The 27533-nt window shown below is 42.5% G+C and overlaps 2 protein-coding genes across 9 annotated transcripts; one reads left to right on the top strand and one right to left on the bottom strand.

Annotated features, from left to right (window-relative positions):
* Nucleotides 1-1429: 1429 nt before the first annotated feature.
* On the bottom strand, nucleotides 1430-13807 carry LOC119743003. 8 transcript variants are annotated; one of them, XM_038219306.1, is made up of 7 exons: nucleotides 13681-13807; nucleotides 10633-10866; nucleotides 9521-9685; nucleotides 8187-8306; nucleotides 6009-6213; nucleotides 2340-2422; nucleotides 1430-1747 (listed from the first exon to the last, which is right to left on the bottom strand). In XM_038219306.1, exons 2-7 carry the CDS (start codon nucleotides 10789-10791, stop codon nucleotides 1568-1570), a joined length of 912 nt encoding a protein of 303 aa, XP_038075234.1. In that variant the 5' UTR covers nucleotides 10792-10866; nucleotides 13681-13807; the 3' UTR covers nucleotides 1430-1567. The 8 variants fall into 8 exon arrangements, with proteins under 8 accessions (XP_038075234.1, XP_038075232.1, XP_038075231.1 ...); XM_038219304.1 differs by having other exon boundaries at nucleotides 13633-13729; XM_038219303.1 differs by lacking the exon at nucleotides 13681-13807 and adding an exon at nucleotides 13324-13455.
* On the top strand, nucleotides 13802-26303 carry LOC119743002 (WD repeat-containing protein 20-like). Its single transcript, XM_038219302.1, has 4 exons — nucleotides 13802-14079; nucleotides 22686-22871; nucleotides 24174-25340; nucleotides 25738-26303. The coding sequence occupies exons 1-4, from the start codon at nucleotides 13834-13836 to the stop codon at nucleotides 25774-25776; spliced, it is 1638 nt and encodes a 545-aa protein (XP_038075230.1). The 5' UTR covers nucleotides 13802-13833; the 3' UTR covers nucleotides 25777-26303.
* Nucleotides 26304-27533: the final 1230 nt, after the last annotated feature.

Genomic DNA, 27533 nt, shown 5'->3' on the forward strand with positions numbered 1-27533 from the left:
TTTTTGTTATGATTCATGGTATTAGAAACTAAACATATACACATTTCTTAGAGGGGTTTGTAGGGGGCAATCCACGGGATTATAAACCTTGAAGCCAAAACTTTAAAAAAAAATCCAAATGCCACAAATAAAACATGCATATCACTTTGAAACTTATTAGCTGCATTTTATTGAAATATAGTTTATTTCTGACAATGTTCAACAGTTCAGCTGTTACTATTAACTGAAAAAGTAATTACCCGGTATTCCAAATTTCCAATTTGTCCGAGTACGTCCGACACCATGGTGTTTCGAGCCAAAGAAATATCGCACAAATACTGTTGAAATAGCTCTTGCATGTGGCGTTTGGCTGTACATGTATATCAGAAATTGGCTGGACAATTTTGCCCTTTGGTTAACAACATCTTGTTCTGAAGATCTTATTAAGATCGCAACGTCAGGCCACCTTAAGATTTTTTTTATTTGTATATTTCAGGTTAATCGAGTCACAGAGCAGTTTGCAGCAGTTTTATTCATTTTAATTTTTGTATATAGAGTTCATTGTTTATATATTTGTTCTAGTTCCCCCCCCCCCATTTCTAAGTTCATTTTTATAATTGACAGTTCTTCTGCTGCTGGGTGTGGTTAATAAATAACTAAATAAATTCATTCCAGTTTGTGTAATACGGGATGTTATTTTTAGGAGGGTGCAGTAGCAATTGGCATCATTGCTGTTTCAAAATAATTAACCTCTTCTTTTTTTTTTAAATGTCTCGCCAAGAATAAATGTTTGAGCTATTACTGATTTTAGAAGAAAATGTACTATTTGCTGAGGTTTTGTGATATGTTGTTTAGTATTAAAATGATGAGAACAATAAATATATACATCTATATACAAATGTACAAAAAATAGATAAATTCATTGGGTAAATTGAGTTATTTGATGTCTACAAAATGAGTGATTTGATTTAATCAAAAAAATAATAATTTAACTGCACCTAATGTGGGAGTGTAACAAACAGCCAAAAAAAAAAAAAAAAAGCCGGCCAAAGACTCTTACTTTGTCTCTTTTGGGTTAAGGCCAAAAAAAAAAGTCTCCGGTTTCTGGTATGGAGCTTGCCCAAAAGTGGTGCGGCGACGCGGAATGTTTTTTTTTTTTTTTACCTGATTTTTTTGCTTCAAATGTCGGCTGATGACTGCAAATGGTGCCCGACTAAACTTATTGCAAATATATGGGAGTCCAGAGAGGCCACATAAAGCTTATTCTCGACCATAACCCAATCTAAAAACACGTTAAAATTGTGCAGCAGCAGGATTCCAGTCAAACCAGTGAGTTTGGCGGTTTTGAGACATCATCTTTCATTGAAAAAAAAACCTTTTTTCATTTTGCCGACTCGCATGGCTACGGCGACGCGCGCGCATACCAGAAACTTTTTGGGGGGCCTAATGTGCCGAAACACAGTTCTTGTCAGACTCCAAATCCACCATCCACCATGACGTTGAGGCTGTGTTCAGACCATGAGTTCTGTTGTATGAGATCCATTAGTACATGATGAAATGTACAGTTAATGACTGAGGCAATCCATTGCTATGTAATCCCTGCCGCAGCTGGAGCGTTACGATTCCTAATCTTACTGTCTATTTCCCGAAGGATCCACTCGTACTGGTAGCCCTGTAGACTGCTGGTACCCGCTACCGGGTTACCCATCAAAAAATCAAATGCCATCCATGTGCCCGACAATGATCTGAACTGGCCCTTGCTGTCGACCTGGAGCAAAAACAACAAAGTGGCATAAGTGGAATATTTCAAAAGCATCTGATTTCCAAAGTAAAATCTTTCAATTTGTTATTTCCAATTAATTATTAAGTATATTTTATATGGTGGTATTCTCTTTTATCTTTGCTCCATAAAGGCCTTCAAGGGTGAATCCAAGGGGGACGGTTAGGGTGGCTAACCCCCCCCCCCCACCATATTGACCATTGTTACCATCATACAAGGACGTCCCTTTTCATTTCTATGGTTCTCCTATTTTTTGCCTCTGAAGTAGGGTCGGTCAGTCGGCAAAAAAATAAAAATCTTGTATAGATGCTAAAAATTACGTTTTTGATGTAAAAAAGTTTGATGTAAAACATATTGGGTAAAACAGAATCGATGTAATTTTCTGTACTTTTTGTTTAACTTGCGGATAAAAGTGTAGGTTTAGGCCGTAAAAATAGGGTCAGTCGGGTAACCAGAAACAGAAGAAAACTTTGGGGGGGGGGGGACCTGAGGAATACTACGCTACAATGATGTGGAATGTCTAAAGATTATTGTCGGAAGAATGTCCATCAGGCTTATATCAACATGGCCAGCTAAATACCTCCAATAGGTTCTCTACTCTGATGCTGTTCTCTCCAGGAAGCAATGTTCTTGCAATGGGTTCAGCCTTCAGTCTCTGGATACCTACAACAACAAGCAAAGTCCACAGGATTGTAACAAATCACGCATATATATCATTTTTAAGCTAGTACCAGCCTAGTGTCCTCTTTGTACCTATCTGACTGACAGAGCTATGCCTAAATGCCAACAAGACGAAGGATATGTACATTGGAGACATTCCACATACTGCCATTTGTACAACAGCCGGCGTCACCCTTGCAGCATGTGATCACCTAGGATGCAACGTGGCAGATAGCAGAAGTGCCATTCAGCGGCGGCGACAGCTGGCGTGGGTCGCGGCATGAAAACTCACACCTGTGTGGGACGGAGTAGCCAGCGATAGTGCCAAAATGCAGCTGTTCAAGTCCACAGATGAGACAGTGCTACTGTACAGTTGTAATGCCCTAGCGATCACCGAAACCATGGCCAGGCATCTTGACGCTACCCACCGTGCTCTACTACATTACTGCCTTGGTGTGCACTTCCCAGTACGGCTATCCAACGTCGACTTGTACGCTCCCACATGCGTAGCACCTGCCACAACCACATGCGTAGCACCTGCCACAACCACCCTCCTGAGAAGTCGCCTTTGCTTAATTGGTCACGCACTGCGGAGACCCGAGGTGCCTCTTGCTGTCTTCCTGAACCCCAAAAACCAACCATCAGAGCCCTTCCGACAGGGAGGAGGCCTGCGTCGTACCTACCTCTCACAGATCATAGACGACCTTAACGCCATCGGCCTCTTACACGATCAGGCTGTTAGTGCTGCACAGGATCGGGCTGGATGGCTGAGATGAATCGCAAGCATTACATGTAGATAAAACATTGGTCACAACGTCTCGAGTCGAGTACGACTCCAGTAGCGTCAACTAGTAGACTGACAGACTCGCTGACTTAGTCACTGACTGGCTGTCATTTGTGAACTGGGCAGTGCCCCATTCTGAATCAGTCGAATATAATTGAGTGCACTCTGGGACCAGCTTACTAGGCTTGCCTTGTCTTCTTTCAGGTTTCTGTCTCATTGGCAGAGGAAATTCCAAGACTTATAAGTCTCTCTGCAGTATTTTTCTTTTTAGTTTCAAGGATAAAATGTGCTGTAAAAAATTGAGGAAATCAGCTGATCCTAGGAAAAGTTGCATACCTGGTAAATTGATTGAGCACAGAAATTATGTGGCCAGAAAATAATTCAGGTGGATTTCTTTTTTTTTGCATTAGAGACACCAAAGCAACAAAAAATAAAAGATTTTTAACAGAGGCTTTCAGATGCTCAAAATAAAAGAAAAAGGGTTGTTAAAATAAAGCATACAAATTGAAAAAATAAACCGCAACAACATGCAACAGCATGCAACACATATTGAAATGAGAAGCCTACTCAGAACCCTAACCCCCAAGTACTTCCTCAGGACTACCCTGCTAAATCCAACAGAGTCCAACCGGACTTTCCTGCTCAATTCACTGTGCCTCATTTTCAGTTGTCTGCTGAATCCAACGGAGTCCAACATAGCGTTATAATGCGGTTCAGTTGCCTGCTGAATCCAACATTTTGCATGAGGAATGTACACAAGTCGTTAGTTAACTGCTCAATCCAATAGGCCGTCTGATGAAAGTCCCGATTGTCTCTAATGCATTTCCATTGACATTTTCATTTCTAAGTCGGCCTTTGTAAGCCGCCATTTCGCCTATGTCGGCGTGTTACTTTCAGTCCCATTTCCTCAAAACCACGAAAATTCCTCTGTATAAGTCGGCATCGTGCTCTGCGGTTTGCAAGAAGTGTCGAGTGAAAAGTCCCACACACTGCTAACTGGCATCTGTTTATCAATGGCATGGCCCGTGATTGATGCATTGGCCAGCACGTATGTACACTAATCGCACGTACTGTTTCATGCACAGTCTGTACATTGTGTGCATCGTTCGCTTACACGTGCGCGATCAAAAAGGGGTTTCCTGATAGCATGATCAATACCAGTACCCCCTCTCGACTGCACGCATGCGCTCTGTTCATTTTGGGGGTCCCCTTATTGTACCAGTACCATGCACACATTTAATTTGTGACTGTACGTACGTGCACAATGTACACTACATGTACATGGACGTACAGTATGCAAGCGATCTGTATATCGTACCACTGTTAACCTTGCTTCGTACGTACGTACATGTACATGCATGACTTTCTGTGATCAATACCACAGCCTGTTTGTGATGATAAACATTGAGGATATATTTGGTGGAATCAACCATGGATGTAGAAATAAACCAGGGTAAATCAAAGCCTTTGAATTTCAGCCAGGAATCTTGTTTGCATGATCCAGATACAGATGCGCATAGGCCATTAACCCTTACCCTACTAGACCCTCCAACGCATGCCAATATGTGCCTCAAGAAAATCTGCTATGTTTTTTGCATGGCCCTCCAATATCTGCCATGTCATTTCAAGGGTAACTGGACAGGCACTCCAATACATGCCACAGAGAACAATGAGAGTCCTCTGATAACAAAGTGAGTGCCCCCAGCTGGTCAGTATCAGGCACCCTCCAGGGCCTCCAACTCCTGCCAATTGGAGCCTTCACTGCTACATCAAAGTATCCTCCAATAAACTGCAGCTGGAGGGCATTGGCATAACCAACTGACATGCAGTAAACTACCCTCAGAGAGTAAGGGTTAATTCAATCTATTTTTTTCACTCCGTGATTCAATTTGTGTATTTGTGTAAGTAGGCAAAATGACGACTTGCAGCAGAAGCCGACATTCGCGTAAGTCCTCACAAATTCTCTGGTCCCGAGAGTGCCGTCTTAGCCGGAGTTTACTGTAGTTGGATCCTGTTGGATTCAGCAGGGTTAGGGTTATTTAGTGTAGCAAGATCCATCAGGTCAAAAATCACAAGGCTACAATGCCTCAGAGTCTTGGTCACCAACTGTAGCAGGATACAACTGTGGCATCGTTCAAGGGGAGTCAGGTTGGCACAGTGGTACTTGCCTCGCCTTCCACCGTTGTGACCCGGGTTTGAGCCTCACCTGGGTCAATATGTGGATTGGGTTTTCAGTCCCTACCTGATTTGCTGGTTTTCCCAAGAATATTCTTCTGGGGTTTTCCTCCCACCTCTAAAACTGTTATTTCTTCTCATTGTCTTCTCTCTTCAGGTTTCTTCAAGCTTGCGAGCTACAGTACCTAGGGCGCTTTTGAGGAGTCCTTGGTTTCATTACCAGAAACAATTAATAATAATAAGGGACTAGCTCTCAGTGTCTCAGAATTGGCAGTTCAAGCACTGGTGTTAATGGCTCAATGCAGCACGGTCCCACATACTTTTAAGGCATGCAACTGGGAATTTAGAAAAACAAGTAAATTCCAAACCACACAAGACGTTGTACGATGTTTTTCAATTTGTAAAGGCCTTCATGAGATTTGAAGGTTTGCATGGTGGAAAGATACTAAGACAAGATAAGTTTGCGGTAGCACCATGTGAATAAATCTCCTTTGTGAGTATGGCATTCATGAGAAGTAAAAACCAAGAAAATCAGCCGATCCGAGGAAAAGTCGCATGCCTGACTTTTACACCCGCTGCAGCACTGTAGTGCATCTGGCTGGATTAGGGTTCAAGAACAAGGATCCAAACCTGGGAAATTGAGAGCCTGTTGGTTCAAGACCCTCCTCTGCTTGGCCTCCTTGAGTATCAAGCAGAACTGCCGGAGTTTCTTGGCTACACACTGCCAGTAGGTCCTGTTGAAGTAGACCCTTTGGAGACTGATAGCCCTGGTCTGGGTACACACTGCCATGAAGTCACACCAAGGGGCCTCACAGATACCCATCTGGCCCTGGATCTGAATCCAGAAAAAGAGACAACTTGTTTGTGTTAATATAAGATGGAATTTTGCGTCGGGGTGATATAAATCAAATTGGGTTTTGCCCTTCACCGACGTTTAAACACTGTATACTCAGTGTGTTACATCCCAAGTGAAAGTTGGAAAAAATCACTCGGGTAGGACTCGAACCCACGACCTCCTGCTTTCTAGTGCAGATGTCTTACCACTCGACCACCTAGCTAAAGGGATCAGTTCGCTGGTTTTAATCCGATGTACATAGCAGCGGGTACCGCATAAACTATTATAAGATGGAATTTTGCGGTCAGTGGTCGAGTGGTTAGACATCTGCACTAGAAAGCAGGAGGTCGTGGGTTCGAGTCCCACCCGAGTGATTTTTTCCAACTTTCACTCGGGAGGTAACACACTGAGTATACAGTGTTTAAACGTCGGTGAAGGGCAAAACCTAATTTGATCAACTTGTTTGTGTCCCATCACCACAAAATGAGCATAAATTCTGACTGACATATACTTTTCCATAGGTTTGTGCACTAACATGGAAATACATGTATAGTGAGAAAAAAAAGAGGAAAAAAATAGACACTTTTGACTGGTTCAAGGTCCCATATGCTTGTGCATAAGTTGTATTGTTTACATACAGCTATATTAAATTACTAGAGCGCTAACTCCTCATTCTTATGTACGGAGACACTTTAAAACTGTCCTGGACGCAGACATGTTGAATTCATGTGCATGTTTGCAGAACATAATGAGATTAGATGGAGTGAATGGATGAAGATGGAGTGTACTCTAAATGCAACGCGCAAGTACAACATACGCAAACAACTTAAGCACGTCACGACGGTAAAAAAAACGTCACGACAAAAATCATCTGCAGCGGACACGCGCACAGCCCGGGTTTGCGTTGTTTGAGCAGAGCAAAATGAAACGCTCTAGTAATTTAAAGCTATAGTCCATCATTTAAAGCCATCCGAAAAGTAACTAGCGTAATTATTGTTGAAAAACAAACTTGGTTGAAAGATAGTAAGGGAACTAAACTCCCTGTGAAATTATTCTTTCTGGGAAGCTGTCATTTTGAAGTAATCAACGAAAGAAGGCCTTTCCAACAGTGCGTCTTAAGACGCACCGTAGGAACATTTAAATTAGTAGTTCGTTTTGTTAGTCGGCGAAGCGTGCGCAAGCATTGGCACGACGCACACGCGCGCGCGGTTGCTATAATTCGTCGGATCAGTGCGCGACGTCGCGTATAGCTGCAATTCAAAACATGATTCAGTAACTTTTGATTTGAAATTGAGATCCTAGAATGCTGTTTTTCTCGGAATATACAGCTGAAGCTTAGCTGAAACTTCATCAGGTTAGTTGTTCAGTATCCTTCATTAGATTTTGAACACTTTTGTTGCTTCAAACGAACAAAATGCACAAATTACAAATGATGGACTATATCTTTAATATAGCTCTCTGATTGATTGTCATTCATGTATGCTGTGGAGATGTCAAAAAGTTTTCAGGCAACATGTATCTTTCAGCAAATGAGGGCGCTTATAATTAAAAAAACACCCTTTTTATAATCTTTATTTCTATGAATGAAATAAAGTTACTAAACTGCTTCAACTGTTTGTAATGTACCCAGAACATGGAGTTGTAACAGCCATGGGCGTCAATCCTGGGGGGGGGGGAGTTTTGAACTCGTGCCTCATTTACAGGGCCCTATTATGTACTACAATGTATCTTTTGCTTAGAAAATATTGGTTAAAGTGGTCAGAAATTGCCTCAGATCACACCACATGAGCATCTAGAATCCAAATTTTTTCGGGCCCTTAAACGGGCCCCAAACCCCACGGTGTAAGGGCTTTGCACTTCGCGCTTGCATTATTTTTGATCAAGGTATGTCCCCCCCCCACTTTTGAGAAGCGATTGACGCCCCTGGTAACAGCCCCCTCGTTCACTGGAGAATATGACTCATTAGCCCTAACCTGCGCCATGTAGTGTCTAGGTATGCCGTGTGGATGTTTGGAGGGATCATACATCCGGTAGAAAGGAGCTTTGTATTCCACTAGTCCCAGGAGCTTCACTGGCTCATCAGTTGACAAAATCTGAAAAACCAAAAAGTCTGTTTTCTCAAACTGTAGTCACATCTGAGCTAAAACTTTCACAGGTTAGTTGTTATGTACCCTATTTAAAGCCCCTGTCACACTTTTGCGTATCCCAATTCCTTATGAGTTCCTTATCAAAATTGTTCAATATGCAGCCGTACGATCAAAAACGTCGAAATTTTTTGATTACTTTGACTTGTGTGCGACGCACATCTAGCGAACAAGTAACGAATTCAGCGCATCCACTGCGTATGAGATGCGTACGAGTTGCGTATGCAGTGCGCAAGTTCGCTATCTGTGCGTTTTTCATAAGTTACGAATAAGTATGAATATTCTGTGCTGTTAACTACAAAATAATAACAGTCATTGGAAGTAACAATCCTGATTTATGGGATGGCATAAAAAAAATGCCAACATCCATTTTAAGACACTGTTCATTTCTGCACTAGGTAGCAATCACCTTTAATAAATATGTTTTATCAGCTCACATGGCTGAGGGGCCATACTACGTGGCTAGAGTTTTTTTGCGTAAAATTTAAATGTACACATTTTTACCATGGACACTACCATTTCCAGGAGATTTTCATGATTTTTCCACTCCCACCCCCTCACCTCTAACGAACAAAATTTTGCTACAGACCAATCTGGGCATGCTGTCATTTCTATCACGAAGGCTCCATTCAGTAGCAAAATCAGTGTGCTAGCTTTTTGTTTCTTCGGATAATCCGTCACGGGGCAGTAGCTTCAATTCGGGCGATTCACAATGCAGACCGCCACCAATAGTTTGCCACGGAGAGTTCATTTTTCCCAGTGCATTGTGGGAGATGGTCGACAAATTCGCAGCGCGGGACATTTGAAATTGTTCGTTTTTTCCGGTCAGTAGTTTCGTAAGCGTATGATTCAAGTATATGTTTGCCCTTTTCTTTTCTTTGTATCAATATGGTGATTTTTGGTAATGCCGCAGAACGCTATGCCCCAATCTATAACAAATTAGCTCAAGTGTCTACTGACACTCATTCAAATGGGCCATATTTTGTCGACCGTAAACTTGAAAAGTTGACTCTCCATGGCAAACTTTTGGTGGCGCACTGCATTGTGAATCGCCCGAATTGCACAATAATTTGCAATGCATTCACAACTGAAGGAGCCGTGTGTGTGTACAAAGATCACATGCTGGGATTTGTCTTCATGTTCCTTCCATGAATTACACATACTTTGCCATCAGGTGTTGCTCCGCACAGGCCATGCAGTATGCTGCCCTCTGGTGGCTGCCAAAAGCCAGCCGCATGTGTCGTGTTTCCAGTCAAGAGCTGATAGGCCTCGTCTATGATGGGCTCCATTTGCGTGCCGTGCCTTGTGTGCTCGCTCTCTTCATTCTCCTGTAGCAGGATTGGGACAAAAGACATCAGGCTTACACCGCTGCTTGAGCTGTGCCTTGTTTTACTATTAAGTTATTCAAAATGGAGTTGATCAACAATTAACCCTAACTCCCCAGGCATTTTTGCTAGCATGCAACCTCAATCCTGCTAAATCCTCCAACTGTCTCCATGTAAAAATTGCATACTGCCTCAATCCTGCAAAATCTTTCAGCAAACACTGTCAGTATGAGGCTTCAAGTATAATCTAGGCCTAAATTTATGCACGGCTGAGCATAAACAACACAAGGTCCGGTTTAAGACCTTGAAAAAGCGCATCCTCCAAAATCAGCCACACATTTTTGCCATAAAAACCTAACTCCCTAGGGGGTGTGCAAAATCATATTGAAATTGGAGGATTCAGGACTGTTAGGGATAGATCTCAATCCTGCAACATCCTCCATTTTGCAAAGTGGATCTCAGAGGATTGGGAAGGTTAGGGCTAACCCTAACTCCAGGCCTTTTTGCTAGGATGTAGCCTCAATCATGCAAAATCCTCCAATTGGCCTCATGGAAAAATAGTATATAGCCTCAATCCTGCAAATTCCTCTATTATTTCTTGAATGTGGTCTGTGGAGGGGGATCATTGCCTGAATCCTGCAGCAGTGACTGTCAATATGTTGAGGCTTGGCCAGTGACATCCTGGAGCAGTACGGAGGATTTCAAGCATAATCCAGGCCTATATTTCAGGCCTATATTTATGCATGGCCGAGCAAAAACAACACAAGATCTGGCCCAAGACCTTGACAAAGTACATCCTCCGAAATCAGTAATGTACTTTTGCCATGTGACCTCAGTCCTCCAAATTCCTCCACTTTGGCAAAGAGGATTTTGAAGGATTCAGGGCAGTTAGGGTTAAAAGAAGTTAATCTGTCATTCATACAGCCATTTCCACTCTTTTTACCACTTACCCGAGAGCAGGCATCGTCTGAGAGCAGCGATAAGAAGAAATCATAGGGTCGTCCCTGTCCCACACCGATTGCGTCTCCAAACTTGGAAGCAGTCAGCTGCATGTGTTGCCTCAACTCAAACCACTCGGAACTTCTCTGGATCACTGAAGTCTCTGGCATTGTTTGGTTGTTACTACATGTACGATGTGGTGTCTACGTGTCCTGTTTTCTGGCATTCAACGTCCCAGTTTGCGCCTTAGAATCAATAAAATTATATCAGAATCAATTAGTTATAGCTTTTATCAACATGCATTTGCTGTAATTTCAGAAACGGATGTATGTTGGGGTTAGTATTTTATAGCAAATACGAGTATCATTCCACTGCTCTGTTTAAAGTCGTGTGTTCATGGATGCCAAAAAATATAAAAAGAAACCATTGTTCTTGTTCCCTGACCCGAAGACTTGTGGAACAAAATTGTTGGAAATTTAAATTTTTTACTTGTTTTGACTTTTGGACCAAAAAGTCTTGATTATAGTTTGACCGAAAAGGTATTCATGAATGGGTATAAATATATACTTGGCCGGTATCAAACACTTTGTTTAAGACAAGTTGGAGTCTGGATGCTGATAATTACCCTCGCAGCATCCAGACTCCAACTGGTCTTAAACAGAGTGTTTAATACTGGCCAAGTACACATTTATTCCCTTAATCAAACACATTCATGCAAATGTCTGCACCCAGGATGCACCCAAAACCATGAGGAAAGAGTTCCATACCTGGACTTCACTTAATTGACACCCTTCAAACAAACCCTGTGAGACTGGTCTAAAAAATTCAAAAGGTTTTCTCAGTAAATGCTAGTATTTTCCCTGCTAAGTTTGACTTTTTAGGACATGTTATCGCTTTCTGATGACTGATAGGTCACTGCAGGGAAAAAAATAGTGATGTCCATGAATGGAATTCTTCTCAAGCAGGACAGAATGTAGTTACGAGCTCTGTTCCTGTAAAAGAATGAAAAACCATTTTCAATAGCTCTTCTTCTTGTTCTTCTTCTTCTTCATGTTCTTCTTCTATAAAGTATATCCCTCTCAGGAATTAAATAGCTCCTGAGGATTATCATACTGGATACGGTGCAAAGAGTGCGATGTGGGGACACAAATTCCCAAAAAGATGAGTGCCAAAAAAGTAATGACGAAAGGCAAGTAAAAAGGGGATGATTACAGAATTTACGTAGAGACAATGGACTCCGGAAGACCTCCAGTGATGGGCAGACCAACTGAGTCTGGTAGTACATTTCACGAGCATGACGCTTGGGAAGAAGGTGTTTTGCTATGATTGGATTGTAGTGTTGTTGTCTGAACTGCTGAGTGTGACCTCTGGTGAAACCGGTAGTTGGGAGAAGATCAGACAGGGCTCTGGAGTGCTCTGAAACGTGCAAAACTAAATCAGGCCCACTTTACTCACCGTTTAGCCAGCAAATATCTCCAAAAATTCCCCTGGGGCAAAGAAAATGTTCTCAGTATTTCACCAAGTTTGCAGACTCAATTCAATTTTTAAAGGAGACTTTTCTTCAATATTTTGCACATGAGAGGGAAGTCAAGTGATTTCAAAATGGGGCTAAATACTAGACTGGTACATGTCCAACCATGGTCCAACTATTTGTACTTTAGACTAAACTCTTCATTCAGTGTCAATAGTCTGGTGGCTTGACTATGGAGAAGTGTGAAGTAAATTGAGACTAGTTCCCGCTTCATGCCACATGTTTCTTCAATTCTTTTGGTATGATTGATTGATGCAGTGCTGAAGCTGTGTTGGACTGGTTGTTTTAGGTGCCAGTCTATTTTCTTGTTTTGCATGTTTTTAATACCTTAAGTTTTGGGACTCTCATACACAGTATTGAGAGTCCCAAATTTTCGGACTAGGAAAAGATATGATGGAGGCATGGGATGGCTACAACAAGTCCATGGACGATTCTGTATTTAAAGCATAATGACCTTGTTGTGGGCATGACGTTCACACAGAGTTTGCCAGGAGGTCAGTGAGCATCTTAGTCACGCTGTGTCTTGGATGGTAGGTAGTCTGATTGAACACCAGGTCTTTAGTGTGAGTGTCCCACACTGATGAGGCATACGCTATAGTCTATAGAGCTGGCCCGACGTATGTTTTTTTTAGTAGTCTCACCCAACTGTTAGTTTAGTAAAACGTTGGTAAAAAGATGATGATGACAAAACATAAGAAAACAAACGTGGCAAAGAGGATATGCAACGCACGGCATGGCATCAACTTACAAATTTGTCAGAAAATCACATTTTCTACCAAAAGATTACCCCCTATAACCTAGAACTATGGTACCAAAAGATAGGGTTACTCTGCATTTAAAGGCCAAAAAAATAATAGTTTTGCTCCGGTTACCCTACCTACATGACCTACCCTCCCCCCCCCCCCCCCCAAAAAAAAATAGGCCAACCATGCCAACCTCGCAAAGTGATGTCATTCAACTCATTGGCAGCCATTGGATAAAAAAAAGGGCTCAAACCAAACATCAAAACTAAGTTATAACATAGGCCTAACAGCAGAAAGGCACCCAGTATCTACATGATCTACTGTGCATGTAGATCATGTATATATATACAAATGTAGATGCCACGAGCGAGGCCCACGCACGACCGACGACTTGTTCTTCAATGATCCATCTTTAAAAAAAAACTTACATTTGCGCTGGGTCGAGTATGAGGCAAAAGACGTGGGGGGGATCGCTCCGGCCGGGTGCGGGTACCGGGTACACGCGTACGTCACGTACGTGCACCATAGAGCTGTATAATATAGCTCTATGACGTGCACGCACGTATTGAAGTTGGCGGGCATTTAGTGCGCAATCGATTTATTCGCTGGCGATCCATTCCGCATTACGCATCCACTTCCTGGTTTTAGCACGTGGTTCAAAGGTCACTATCGTACGGAGGTCACCGCCCAGCAAGCTTTTCTCGATGGATATGGCAAGCGAACAAGAATCATCATACCAAAAAGTGTTAATTGTCGATCATTTACGCTCAAACTTGAACGTTTACCACGTCTAGGATGATTGTTCTTGGCCGTGCCATCTTCAGTTGGCATTCTGATCGTCAGATGGCGGTGTAATAGCGGCATTTTATGGAGCAGATCTCGGTCGCCGCTGCGCCGATCGTTGGACACACATCCGGGAAATTTGTGACTCTCCCAAAATGGCGGCTTCGGAAGGGGGTGGAAGGGACGAAGTCAAGACCCAGTTTGGGACTCGGGAGGGCACGTATAAATTGATGACTTTGTCTGAATATTCCTGGCCGTCTAGAGCTCCATATAATGTCCAGTGCTGCCACCCAGTTCGAGTGTCATTCACGAGTGTGGAGGATGGATCAGGGTGCAATGACAAAATCTGTTTCAATGTGGGCCGGGAACTTTATTTTTACCCGTACAAAGGTGTACGGAAGGTGAGTTGCGAATACCCCCGTCATGCCCATTGCATTGCTTGCGGCTTCTGTGTGCTTTTAACTGAGCTGTTTGGTCGTTGGCTCTAGCCCATTAATATTTTGGGTGTCATTATTCCTTAGAAAAAAAGAGGGGACCAAAAGCCAATTCGGTAGGGCCTATTCCAACTGCGAATGTGCACATCAAATGATCAAGATTTGACAATTTTTCAGTGATCCTGTTTTTACAGGCCCCTCTTTAGTTTCGATCAAATTATGCGCTTATCAAATTGGGGTAGAAATTACAATTATCGTACACGGTTTATGGTTGGTGTTATGGTATTCAGTGCACCTTGCGCGTTCACGGTACATCGCGGTGATGCCATCTCTATTTTCATGTTACTTTTTGTCATGTTTGTCGCCATCATCACTTTAACCCCCAAATTTCCCTCAAATTCAAAACCCTGCCCTCTATCTATGCATGTTCTTAATGTCACCAACTAGTTTGGTAAGTCAAATAGATTAAAGGCAATGGATATTTAGCCGGAAACGGCAAACCTTTAGTAAACGTTAGCTTGCCAGATATGCACTGAACATGCGCAGTTACTGGTTTTTTTTGTACTTAGACATTTTCAGGTGACAAATTTTAGTCTGGCTCCATGCCAACATTATCGTTGTAACTTCGTATTCACAAGATGGGAAACGACCATTTTACAATTTCAGACTTTTTTTCTCCAGAGCCACAAATCTGAAAAAGAAAATGTAATACTCTGCAATAAAATGTTTGAGACATGTTAAAATAATAAAAGAATAATATTCTTATTTTTGGGGGATGAAGAAAGAAAACCTGAGAAATGTCGCCAGCGGGGATTGGGATCGAAGCCGGGTCTTCCCGCTCATGAGATCCGTTGCTTATCCACTACATGTAGGCCACAGTTGCTACACAATCGTTGGTGGTAATTTAATATATCTTATAATTCAGCCCTATCTTAGAGAGTACAGTGCCCTCTGTTGATACGGATTGCCGCCAGCAAACCTTTAGTAAACGTTGGCTTGCCGGGATTACCGCCGGCAAAATATCCACTATCTAGATTAAAAGTGGAGTTTGTTCTCTTGTAGGGAACCGGGCCCGTAACTACCTGATGGCCTTTTCTTTCAGGATAAAAGCATCTCATGGTATGCATGCAAAGGCATAGCATTAGCAGGGTCCCAGCGAAATTGAACAGATGGTCATGTTCTGAAGTAACATTTTGCAAAAAACATTTGGACAGCGAAGTGTTTTTAGGTGTCTTGTCTGTCCAAACTTTTGTGCAAACTTTTGTGCAAACAAAAGTTTCCATCTCTTTTCAATTGCACGAAAAATTACCCTGAATGCAGATTTGGTTACCACGTCCCCATAGTCTGGTGTGCATTTATCTGAGTCCGAGAACCATTCAGTTGATAGTCTGGTTCCAACAGCCAAAGATTTTGACCTTGAATACTATTAGGTCAGGGAACCAGACGGTTTATACAGATTTGCAATGATGTTTTTGCAATGCCATAACGATAGCGGTTGAACATTGCGTTACAGCTGCCGTAACAAAAACCAATTTTGTTTTAAAAATACTAAGATTTTTTTTTTTGGGACTTTGTTCACAATCAACCACTAATGTTGTGCGGGACACTACATAGTTTCCAAGCAGACAATTGACATTGAACATGAATGGTGAATCTCCCACCTCCAATGCCTTCATGTCAGATTCAGGGTTTTACTTTGGTCAGCGTTTTGATGATCATTCTTGGATCTTGGCTATTGGATTTATTACTCCGTGAAGAAGTTTTAACTGGAGGTGCAGTTGGAGTGGTCGACTAATTTTTAGGGTTAATTTTTTTTTTTTAAGGCTTTATTATTAGAAAGAGCTGTCTTGAAGGAGGGAATTTTCACTTGTGCAACTGGGGGGAAAATGGGTTTGCATGCAGGAGGGTAAGCCTGTAAGGTCAGGGAGGAGGAAACACACAGCGGTTAGGGTAACTCTTTATCAAAATCCTCATTGTGCAGTGACCCAGTCGTATATCAGAGTACCAAGCCCATAGATGTGAAATGTTTACCTACTGATGTGGCCAAAATGGTCACGGTGTTTGGGTTTTACAACTAATCCATCAAGTTCATAAGTAATGAAAGGTTTGCGGAAACACCATGTGCGAATAGTTTCTCAACTAAGAGAATGGTTCTGAAAAGAACCAGAGGTATACAGACGTTCCGGTCAGTATGCTCTGACCGTCTTCAGGAGAATTCTTCCTGAAGACGGTCAGAGCATACTGAAGACGGTCAGAGCATACTGACCGGAACGTCGAGTTTATACCTCTGGTTCTTTTCAGAACCATTCTCTTAGTTGAGAAACTGTTCGCACATGGTGTTTCCGCAAACCTTTCATTATTTAGTATCTCCACCATGCAAAGCCTTAAATCTTACTCATCAAGTTCATGCAAAAGCAGTCGTTGAATTTTGAAAGAATCTAAATAATGGGGGGGGGGGGGGTTGGGGTGGGGGGGGGTTGTTCTTGAAGCTTACATTGTTTCTTGGATTCTCAGGTTTCACATTAAATTTAATATTTGAGGTTCAAACCACATTTGTACATGTCTGAACAAAAATGCAGCATGCTGAATGACACCCGGCATCTAAAGAGTATGTTTATTAATTAATGGTACATGTGTGTGCATGTAACATAACAATTACAGACTTTTACATCGAAAAAAGTTTCATTTACATACTACCGTATATATTTGCTTTCATCTCACGCATGTGTGCACATGTACTATGATGGGTCACTCAAACTTGAGTATTCATGTGCGTACAATGTGCCAGTATATTAACACGTGCAGGTACTGGCGATAACCCGAAGATAGGGTAATACAGAGTTCATGTGCATATAAAATAAACATTCTAATAATAATAAATAACCTTTAGGGCAATTCCGTGAGAAAGTGGACATGCTTGAAAAGTGGAAAATGTAATGAAATCATCACAACCTCAATGTTCATTTGAGTGGGGTACCAGTGAGATGGGATATGGTTAAGTGGTTGTTTTGTTTTTATTAAATAATTCAGAACAGGTTTCAAGCAAAATTACCAAAGAAGTTGGGGTTTAAGGTTTTTCCTTCAGTCTAGCTTGCCAAATTGACTTCCGAGAGCCATTTTTTTTGCTAGCTGATTCAATTGAAGTGTGGCATTGCATTTGATGACATGAATGTGAGGATGGAGTTTCCATTCAGTGTCAATGATGTATATTTCGTGTGCTCTTTGATGCGAATCCACCATAGAGCAGATATTAAATTATACGAGAACGCTGACTCTATGTACAAAGTGATGCCTGCTGGGCGCATCTATGTTGCAGAAACCCTATGGAAAACTCAATATTTTGTACAGCTTCTGTATGGCTATTTGCATCTGGGTTTGTATTCTATACAGGTGCGTCATCGAAGCTGATAAACCCAAAACCTGAAATGCACAATCAGTAAATGAGCGTTTCGTTTTGCTCTGCGCAAACAACGCAAATGTGTGCAGATGATTTTGCCGTGACATTTTTTAACCGTCATGACACGCTTAAGTTGTTTGCGTACATTGTATGCACGTTGCATTTAGAGTACACTTTCAAAATTCACTCCATCTACTTGATAATGAAAGGTTTGCGGAAACACCATGTGCAAATAATTTCTCATTTAAGAGAATGGTGCTGAAAAGAACCAGAGGTATAAACTCGACGTTCTGGTCAGTATGCTCTGACCGTCTTCAGGAGAGTCAGAGCGGTCAGACGGTCAGAGCATACTGACCGGAACGTCGAGTTTATGCCTCTGGTTCTTTTCAGAACCATTCTCTTAGTTGAGAAATTATTCGCACATGGTGTTTCCGCAAACCTTTCATTATTTAGTGTCTCCACCATGCAAATCCTCAAATCTTATCCATTTACTTGCATTATGTTCTACAAGCATGCACATGAATTCAAAATGTCTGCGCCCAGGACGGCTTCAAATTATCTCCGCACTTAAGAATGAGGAGTTAGCGCTCTGGTAATTTAATATAGCTCTATGGAATCCACACACTTTGCATTAAAATGAAAACGTCTTGCTCATGCAATGTGATCTCCAGGTCTATGCTATGGTTAAAGGAGCACTTTTGAGAGTAGTTGTGTGAAGTGAAACACGGATACCTGGGTACCTGTAAAAGAAAGCCAACCCCTAAGTTCAAGGACTTCATACTGGCAGGTTTGCGGGTTAAACTGCAACTTTCACGAGCGTCATCTGTCATGCCTTAAAATGCACATAAACGTGAAATCTGTATTGCTTTCGGTTTTCCATGTACAATGTACATGTAGCCTGGTTTTCATTTTGAAAATTCCCAACAAATGGCATTTAAAATATTCCTTTTACAGTGTCTTAGAAGTTGCTAAGTAATTTGCAAAATTGGGTGAGGGTACTCGATTCCATAACCTGGAACCGGTTACCGACATCAGCAGTCGGGTACTCGGGTACCCGGTTCCGATGCACACCCCTATTCGAGAGAAATAAGCCCACATTTATCAATAATGACAGTTACATGTACATGTAGTTTTGACAGTTGAGTGATTTTCCTTGATAATGGAAGCTCTTTATTACGAGATGATGTACAATCTGTGCTTCTTCACCTGATGAGGTTTCAAACTGAATGTTTTATTTTAACAAAAAAAATACTTGTTTTCTATTTTGGGTGCCTGCAACCCCCTGCCAACAGGCTTTTTTTTATTGTGGAGTTGACTGGTTCCCAGTCATTGCATTATCCATTCAGTTAGGGGTTGGGAACCAGACTGCAAATAATTCAAAAGCTCTTACTTTATTTTTCCATAACCAAACACAGGCTGATTTTGTTTGTGTTGCTCGATACAGTCAAAAGTGGAACACTTTTGCATTGCTTTAAAAATAGCAAGTAATAAAAATATGTTTTTGAGGTGAAAATAGCACAGACAAGACATCTTTAATATTCATGTCTTAGTGCTATCAACCAAGTAATTCCCTGGTCGATAAGCCTTCTTATCAGTCACCTGACCCCATGGGACCCAAGATATCACATAATCTGTCTCAGCTCTCAGTCACTTAATGTCTGTAATATTGGGGGGGGGGGGGGGGATGTGGTTGGCTATCTTGTCTCTGTTTCATGTTATCTATTGTGCGGTCTTCATCCATACTATACTTTCTAAACAATGCATGAGCAATTCTACAGTTATGTCCATGCACAAACATGTCCATACATACACAGATGCTCATGAATTTATCTAACAGGGTACGAAAAAAAAAATGACAGCAGACTAGAAGCATTTTTACCAGGGCACATGCCACATTCACAGTTCGTCGTATGCCTGGCAGAAGGATGTATGCGCTTACGCCCCTACGCGCAAACGCGTTATCACCAAAATCTTTCCAGCCAAAGAATACTGCCTCTATTTTAATGAAATTTAAACATTTTCATTGGAAATGAATATTATTATTATTATTATTATTATTAATCATTTCTGGTAATGAAACCAAGGATTCCTCAAAAGCGCCCTAGGCACTGTAGCTCGCAAGCCTGAAGAAACCTGTGGAGAGAAGACAATGAGAAGAAGTTACAGTTTTAGAGGTGGGAGGAAAAGGCCAGAAGAATATTCTGGGGAAAACCCACGGAATCAGGCAGGGACTGAAAACCCAATCCACATATTGGCCCAGGCGGGATTCGAACCCGGGTCACAGCGGTGGAAGGCGAGGAAAGTACCGCTACGCCAACCTGACTCCAAGTTGTTCCAAAATTATGATTCATACATGTACGTGTGACAAATTAAAACTTCGAGCGTGGGTGAACATTGGATTCATAATACGCGTGGGGGGATATTGGAGCCTTTCAATGCAATTTTCTTGTAGTGATTTGTCACCACAGAATGCTCATATGCCCTTCTGTCGGGCACCCGACAAGTTTTAAATGGAGAAAGGTGTGTGTTTGGAAAGGTTGAAGTACTGTACAAGAACATTCTCTTTTATTGAAAATGGTTAAATTTCATCCAACATGCACATGCATGCAGTATTAGGAGAGTGGAAAACATTAAACCATTGATGTACAGTAGATAAGACATATAGAAAGCACTAGACCGACGCTTAAACCAGTCGACTCGGTCTAGCAGTCCAGTGGATAATTCAAGCCTTGTCTACATGTACACATACACCTGTAATATATACCGGTATAGAGTGTGCCGCGTATTCTGGTTCACGCACATGTAAACATGTAGCTTAAGTGTGTGAAGGCATCAGCACGTGTACCAGCGCGTGAGCCACAACAAAGACAGCTGACGTCAGACTTTAGGTAATCTACATTTTTACAAGCAAAGCAAAAAACCCAAACATCAACAACAATAAACCCCCCCCCCAAAAAAAGAGAAAAACAGAGAGAAAAAAGATTTATACATGTATGTATGCACATGTACAGACACAAATTCCATTGCATTTGCATGTGTTTACTGTAACCAGTGCCCACTGGTGCCGATCGTCTTAAGATTGTTGCAGTTACACTCAGGTCGAAAAAAAAAATCTGCGACTGATATGTTCCCAATGGTTGTGGCTCAGACGCAGCTTGATCCTAAAAAGTCAGTTGCCGACTGTTCTGTGTCGTCCAAAGGTCGACCTGAGGGCGGCCTTAGTCTGTATACTTCTATGTAAATTCACGTTTTATAGTAATGTGCATGGCAAGCGACTATGGTATGCATGCAGATCATGCAAAACAACACTGCATCGTGACCTCCAGATTCTGGCCACGTGTCTTCCTATGACCCAAATCATGGCAGCTATTGACCAATCAACAGCTTTGGCCGACTTTCTTCTCTAAATACGTCACAACTTCTAAAGGCGGCTCTGATTGGTTGGCGCTCTGGGTCGTATACATTTTACATGCACAGATATCAGATGTTCAGAGTGTGGCTCTCCGCACGTGAACGTCTGATCCTCAGACTAGCGTACGAGTGAACTGCAATATTATTTTTTGGAACGGTGTGCAAAAAATTTAATTTCTTCCCTTGATATGAGCTATTATGTGAGATAACTGTAAATTTGTAACAGCTTTCATCTGTTGAAAACAGAGAAAAATGTGTACAAGTTTCAGTGCTGCCTGTGGACTTTTTTTTTTGGGGGGGGGTGTGTCCTGTTGTGGTCTTTTAGCATTACATTGTATTTAGAGGTAATGTACACATAGATCATGCCCAAAAAGGTTTTTTTTTTTTGTAAATGAAATTGTCTTAAAATCCCTAGCTCAGCCCCCCTCCCATGACCAATGTTGATTAATGCAAAAAAAATCCTAATTTCCTTCAGTCTCCTCATGTTGTCATTGCTCCATATTGCATATGATTCATTGCTTGAGGCCGTTGCAACGTTAACAGCTCATCCCCTTCCCTCAACACCCCACTCCAAGAATCTTGGACTTCAACACCCTAGCCACCCTCTCGGTAGACTTGAGGACAAGTCCCTTCACAGTCTTGTTTTGTCTGTCGGCACCCCCAGTGTTTACTAGCACAGCGCTGTGTGTCACGTTTATTATCATTGGCTGGCCTCAACATGTCTAATGACTTGACTAATATGATTTCGGACTGATATTCATTTATGCGCCCTAAAAGCATGCAGTTCGTTTCCATAGAGGGCCAATGCTAGCTCGCATGTGCCACTGAGGAAGCATCCATTATTTGAGTGGGGATATCTTTCTCTTGATCAGTGTACATTCTCCCTTTTTTGTTAGATTTTCATTAGAATATTATAAAACTCAGTGGAATTATAATGTATAAGACCATATAATATGCCAAATTATTGTCTTGAGGAATGGGATTTGCTCCACGTTGTATTTTATTAATCACACACATAACATGTAGCGTGCATGTGCAAATAGGCATAAACTGTATGGTGTAATATGAATATTCATATTCTCCTGATTATTAATCAATCAGACCGCTTCATCTACATCTGGTAGCGATTGCCATACATGGTGTACATGTGTAGCCGAGAGCAGATTATTCAAGTTGGTAATTTATATAGTACACGCATATTGGGGACGAGGATGCACGAACCGTCCCCGCATGTAAGTGCCATACCGCACGCTACATGTATACCCTGGATGGTATGCTGTATCTGTCCATGCAGGTGCGGCGAACTACACCCGATCAATTACCGACTTGATTACAAATCTACCCCCTTCTGAAAATCCTGGATTCTCCACTGTAAAAATGCACATCAAGTCCTTTGTGAAACCATCATCATGTATTTTAATAGTGGACTTTGCTCTTCAGTCCAAGTTTTTAATAAACACTGTTAGTGCTGTCCGAGGGCTTAATTCAGGGGAGAGGAGGGGGGTGGGGAGGGGGGGGGGAGGACAAGGTGAGCATGGAGGCACCTTGTCCACCTATATGTACATGTACCATGCCATTAATCATCCTTTTCATTACTTGACTTTCCATACAGGCTGCCGATTTGACCAAACCCTTGAATAAGAAGACCCACAAAGGTGGCACCTTGCCCACCTACATGTATACCTGTACAAAGGTGGCACCTTGCCCAAATACTGGTACCATGCCATCAACCATCATCCTTGTTATTTCTTGCCTTTCCATACAGGCTGCCGATTTGACCAAACCCCTGGATAAGAGGACCTACAAAGGTGGCACCTTGCCCACCTGCCATGCAATCAATCAGTTCACAGCCAGCGCTCAGAGCATCTCCTTATTGGTTGGCTTCTCGGCTGGCCAGGTGCAGCTGATAGATCCTATACGCAAGGACATCAGTAAGATTTACAATGAGGAGGTAGGTTGGTCGGGGCGGGGGTAAGAGTGTTTGGGGGATTTGAAGGTGCCCTGGTGGTGAAAGCTTCATGTTTCTGAGAGTTGCAAAAGGTTAATAAAGTCACTTCACCAGTGACAATATTTTGCAATTGACATCTGTGGATGTAGATGGCACTGGGGGAAATACTGTTGAAGAACACAATACACAGATCCATCAAGCTCCGCCCAACGTGTGCATACGCGCATGACATGCAGTGTGGCATTGAAGAGGCGCACATGTTGTTGCCTCATGTGCGCAGTGGGCGGGGCTTAACGGATCGGTCTATTGTGCACACAGTAGTTCATGCACATGTTCTGGTGTACATGTTCTACATAACCCCCGAGGACCGACACACAAAGGGAGAACAACAGATCCTTTCAGTCCTCGGGAGTCGGGTCTTTTGTTGGAAACGGTCCTCTGTAGTAAGTCTGTGTGCATAGTCTGTGGGAGAGTGTTATTTTACAGGGACAAAGGGAAACACAAAGCATTGTCCTCGAGAGTATAGTAAAACATGACTATGTGTGTGCCTGTGTATGTAAGATTGCCCATCTCCTTACCCTTCAATCCCCTGTCTGGGATTTCCTAGTGCATCTTCAGGTCCCTCAGCTGGATATCGTAGTTAATTTTGATACAACTCTCAATGTATTGACTGTGAGATCTGGAGATGTACTGAAAGGGTTACAGTCTGGATTAGTATAGACTTGAGACATTATGACGTCACAGTTTGTTTACATGTGTGCTTTCCCATGGGAGCCATGGGGATGAGAGCCACTAAGCTCCCATTGAAGAGTGTGACGGTTTTATGTCTCAGGTCTATTGGCGACTGGGCATATAGTCATGAGATTTAGGCCAAAAAAAAAAATATGTCGGTCTCTGGTCAGCGCGCGCGTCGATTTAAATCATGCGCGTCGATCTTTTTTTTTTCCAAAATGTTCCGCGGTAGCTCCAACAGCGCCCCCTATTTCCGCACCTCCTCAAATTTTTTTTACCAAAGAGCACCAAGGAATGGGAAATTGCACCAAGGCAAATGATTGAAAGCACCAAGGCAAATTATGGAGGACACCAATGTACATGAGGACACCAAAAATACAAAATAGTACCCACCTTGTCTGTACAATCCAAGCTTGGAGAAAAAAAAAAAAAGCAAAACAAAAACAAAAAAGCCGCGTGGCCGCGTCAATTCCGGAACTTTGGTCTGACCAGAGACCGAATATTTTTTTTTTTGGCCTTACTAAAGGCAAACAATAATTTCGAATTTCTGTCTATTTGTAATTGGCAATGCAGAGGCTTATCGACAAGACAAAGGTTACCTGCTTGTCCTGGGTACCAGGAACGGAGCACATGTTCCTAGCGGCCCACTCCAGTGGCCAGATGTACCTGTACAACGAAGGGCTTCCCCCTGTGAACACACCACCCCATTACCAGCTCCTCAAGCAAGGAGACGGCTACCAAGTCCACACCTGCAAGAGCAAGTCCACGCGCAACCCCGTCTTTAGGTGGGTTCTGGGGGAGGGCGCCCTCAACGAGTTTGCCTTCTCGTCAGATGCCAGGTACATTGCTTGCGTGTCGCAGGACGGATTCCTAAGAGTCTTTGATTATGACACCATGGACCTGCATGGCAGTATGAAGAGCTACTTCGGGGGACTATCGTGTGTGTGTTGGAGCCCCGATGATAAGTATATCGTGGTTGGCGGTGAGGATGATCTAGTGACAGTGTGGTCGTTTCATGAAAAGAAAGTGGTGGCCCGCGGTCATGGCCACGGCTCGTGGATCAGTGTGGTAAACTTTGACCCCTTCACCACCGCCGTGCTGCAAAACGAAGCAGCGTTGTACGGCAGCGACGATGACTTCAGTGGGATGAACAGCCGGGAGCGGACATACAGCACCCACTCAAGAACTTCTATCATCAGCGGGGAGAACAGTGTCCCGCAGGTGTCGTACCGCTTCGGATCCGTTGGGCAGGACACCCACCTCTGTCTATGGGAGTTTACGGAGGACACCCTACGCATGTTCCAGCCTCCGATACGGGTACGGACCAACACCGCGCTGTCGGTGGGACAGACGTCCATGTCACAGTCTAACAACATCGCCTCTCATAAATCCATCGGAAATGCCACAGGGCACCATACAGAGACCGGCAGCATCAGCAGCAAGTTCTCCAACCTGTCGCTGTCGGACAAACACAAGGACAAACACAAGAAGGACAGTGTGAGCAGCAAGAGCAGCGTCCACTCCCACGGCAGCAAGATGCACCTGCGATTACTAGCGGAGGAGAGCTACCGCGTGGGCAGCCAGGCCTGCCCACGGCTGGACGAGGTCTTGATGCTGGAGCCCCTAGTGGCCAAGAAGATTGCCCAGGAGCGACTGACTGCCTTGGTCTTCAGGGAGGACTGTATAGTCACAGCCTGCCAAGAGGGCTTTGTTAGTACGTGGGCACGGCCGGGGAAAGTGGTGAGTATCAGTAACTGTACATGACCCTGCCAGATCCTTGAACCATTACCCTCCAAGATCCTTGAACCCTTAACCTCCAGGATTCTGTAGATTCTAATATGTTATGAAACATGAAAATGAATAAAACTACTGCAAACTGTTTAATACTGACCTAATTCACCTGAAATGTGTAAACCAACAAAATTAGATGGCCTAACGTTTCAATGACAGTGGTACAGAAATGAACAAGTAGGGGACAGAAACGAACAAGTAGGGAACCCCTACTTGGTTGTTTCTGTACCACTATCATTTTGCCTCTGAGAAACATCCTACAAAGGATTGAAACATACGGCCATCTACATTTAGTGATTTATATGTTATGAAACACTCTGTTGATTTTTTTTGTTTCAACTCTCAGGGAGTTGTACATTCAGCGACGGGCGGGACGGTTGTATGAAGCAGCTAGACACACATGTAGGTACTTCAAGTTTAATACAGAGACAGTTTTGTCGACAAAGCATCAAGGGAGGAAGAACCAGGCACTGAAGCCTGGTAGACAGACGGATGACCCATGAGACAACAAAACTTCAGGACGTGAGAGGAAATTCAGCAGGCAACAAAAACCACCATCAGATAGATATGCAAACAGTAACAGAGTCATTAAAATATCCTGGATGATTTGCCGACAGGTTTAACCGCAACAGGCCAACTGTTTCGGGTATGAATTGCAAAATTCTCCTTGCAATGAAGTTATTGGCATTATTTGGATGCCGATAACTTCATTTCGGTAAAAATTCTACCATTGCGGATAAATTGTTCAAAAGTTATCCCAGATGTTTAAGGGAAGAATGCAAAATTAAGCAAGGGGTAACTCCAGGTTTTACCCTGAGGTACCCCACAAAACCCTGTTGAACGTGGTAAAACATTGAGGTAAACCTCAAGGTTTAACCCTGACGTAACCCACAAAACCCTGTTAAACCTCATAAAACCCTGTTAAACCTCATAAAACCTTGAGGTGTTACCCTGAGGTAACCCACAGAACCCTGTTCAGCCTGGTAAAACCTCAAGGAAAACATCAAGGTTTTACCCTGAGGTACCCCACAAAACCCTTTTAACCCTAATTTCCTAACTCCCTAGCATGATTTACTAGGAACCATATCCATCCTGGTAAATTCCAACACCATATGGGAAACTGCACACACATATTTCTGACTTTGATTCTGGAGGTGTGCCAACCCAGTGTAAAAGGGGTACTGTACCCATCCTGACAGATTCCAACAAAACATGCCGTTTGGGTTTGATGGGTTGAGTTCTGTTAGGGTTAAGCCTGGTAAAACTTTGAGGAAAGCCTCGAGGTAAACCTAGAGGTTTTACCCCGAGGTAACCCACAATACCCTCTTAAACCTCGAGTAAAACCTCGAGGTAAACCTCGAGTTACTGCCTGTTTAAGTTTGCATTCTACCCTAATGAGAAGACGCCCAAGTTTGGAAGGCCAGTTCGTGAGTAGGGTTTGTGTTGGGATACTCTCGGATAATTGAATGATTGATTTTTTCTTTTCAGCACGATTGTCAGTTCTGTCACCACATGATATGAATGTAGAATATGTTGTCTCAAAGCTGTAAGATCGCAACTGAAAAATTTGGACAAAAGGTTGTTATTTTAAAAATTTGGTTAAATTAAATTGTCAAACTAAGCACCCCCTTCCACACACAAATATATCCAAACCTAAGTAAATTGTCCAAGAAAATATAGTTTAATAATTGTATTAGTCTGAAAGTTGTCCCAATTCAATCTTTCTTAAGACTTAATATTTGAGTCAAGAGCCTTTGCCAGAAATTTGCTGTATAAAGGCTTTTAGCTCTCAATCCATGAATTGTACCATTCCTGGCTGCATTCTGTATGTTGATGGCAACTTCACCCCAGGATTTATCCGCAGTAAAATAAAAAAAAAAGTACAGTGTGCGGTCCACTGAAAGCTATTCATATAAGCAGTTCCTTAATGTATGGATGTTCCACATTAACAGCGCAATTTGAAAATTGTGTGTTGCTACCGTGAGAAGTCAAATGATTCTGGACACTCTGGCCCTGCACACTAGGGCTTTACCTAGGATTTATTAAACTCGACCAAAAAAATGGGAATCCAAAATTCAAAAATTAAGTTAAATCATCCTTAACCCTTGTCAGAATCGTTTGTCTGGTCCTTCATATGTCAAA

This window comes from Patiria miniata, unplaced genomic scaffold (assembly GCF_015706575.1).
Source record: "Patiria miniata isolate m_02_andy unplaced genomic scaffold, ASM1570657v1 HiC_scaffold_6, whole genome shotgun sequence".
NCBI classification, from domain to species: Eukaryota; Metazoa; Echinodermata; class Asteroidea; order Valvatida; family Asterinidae; genus Patiria; species Patiria miniata.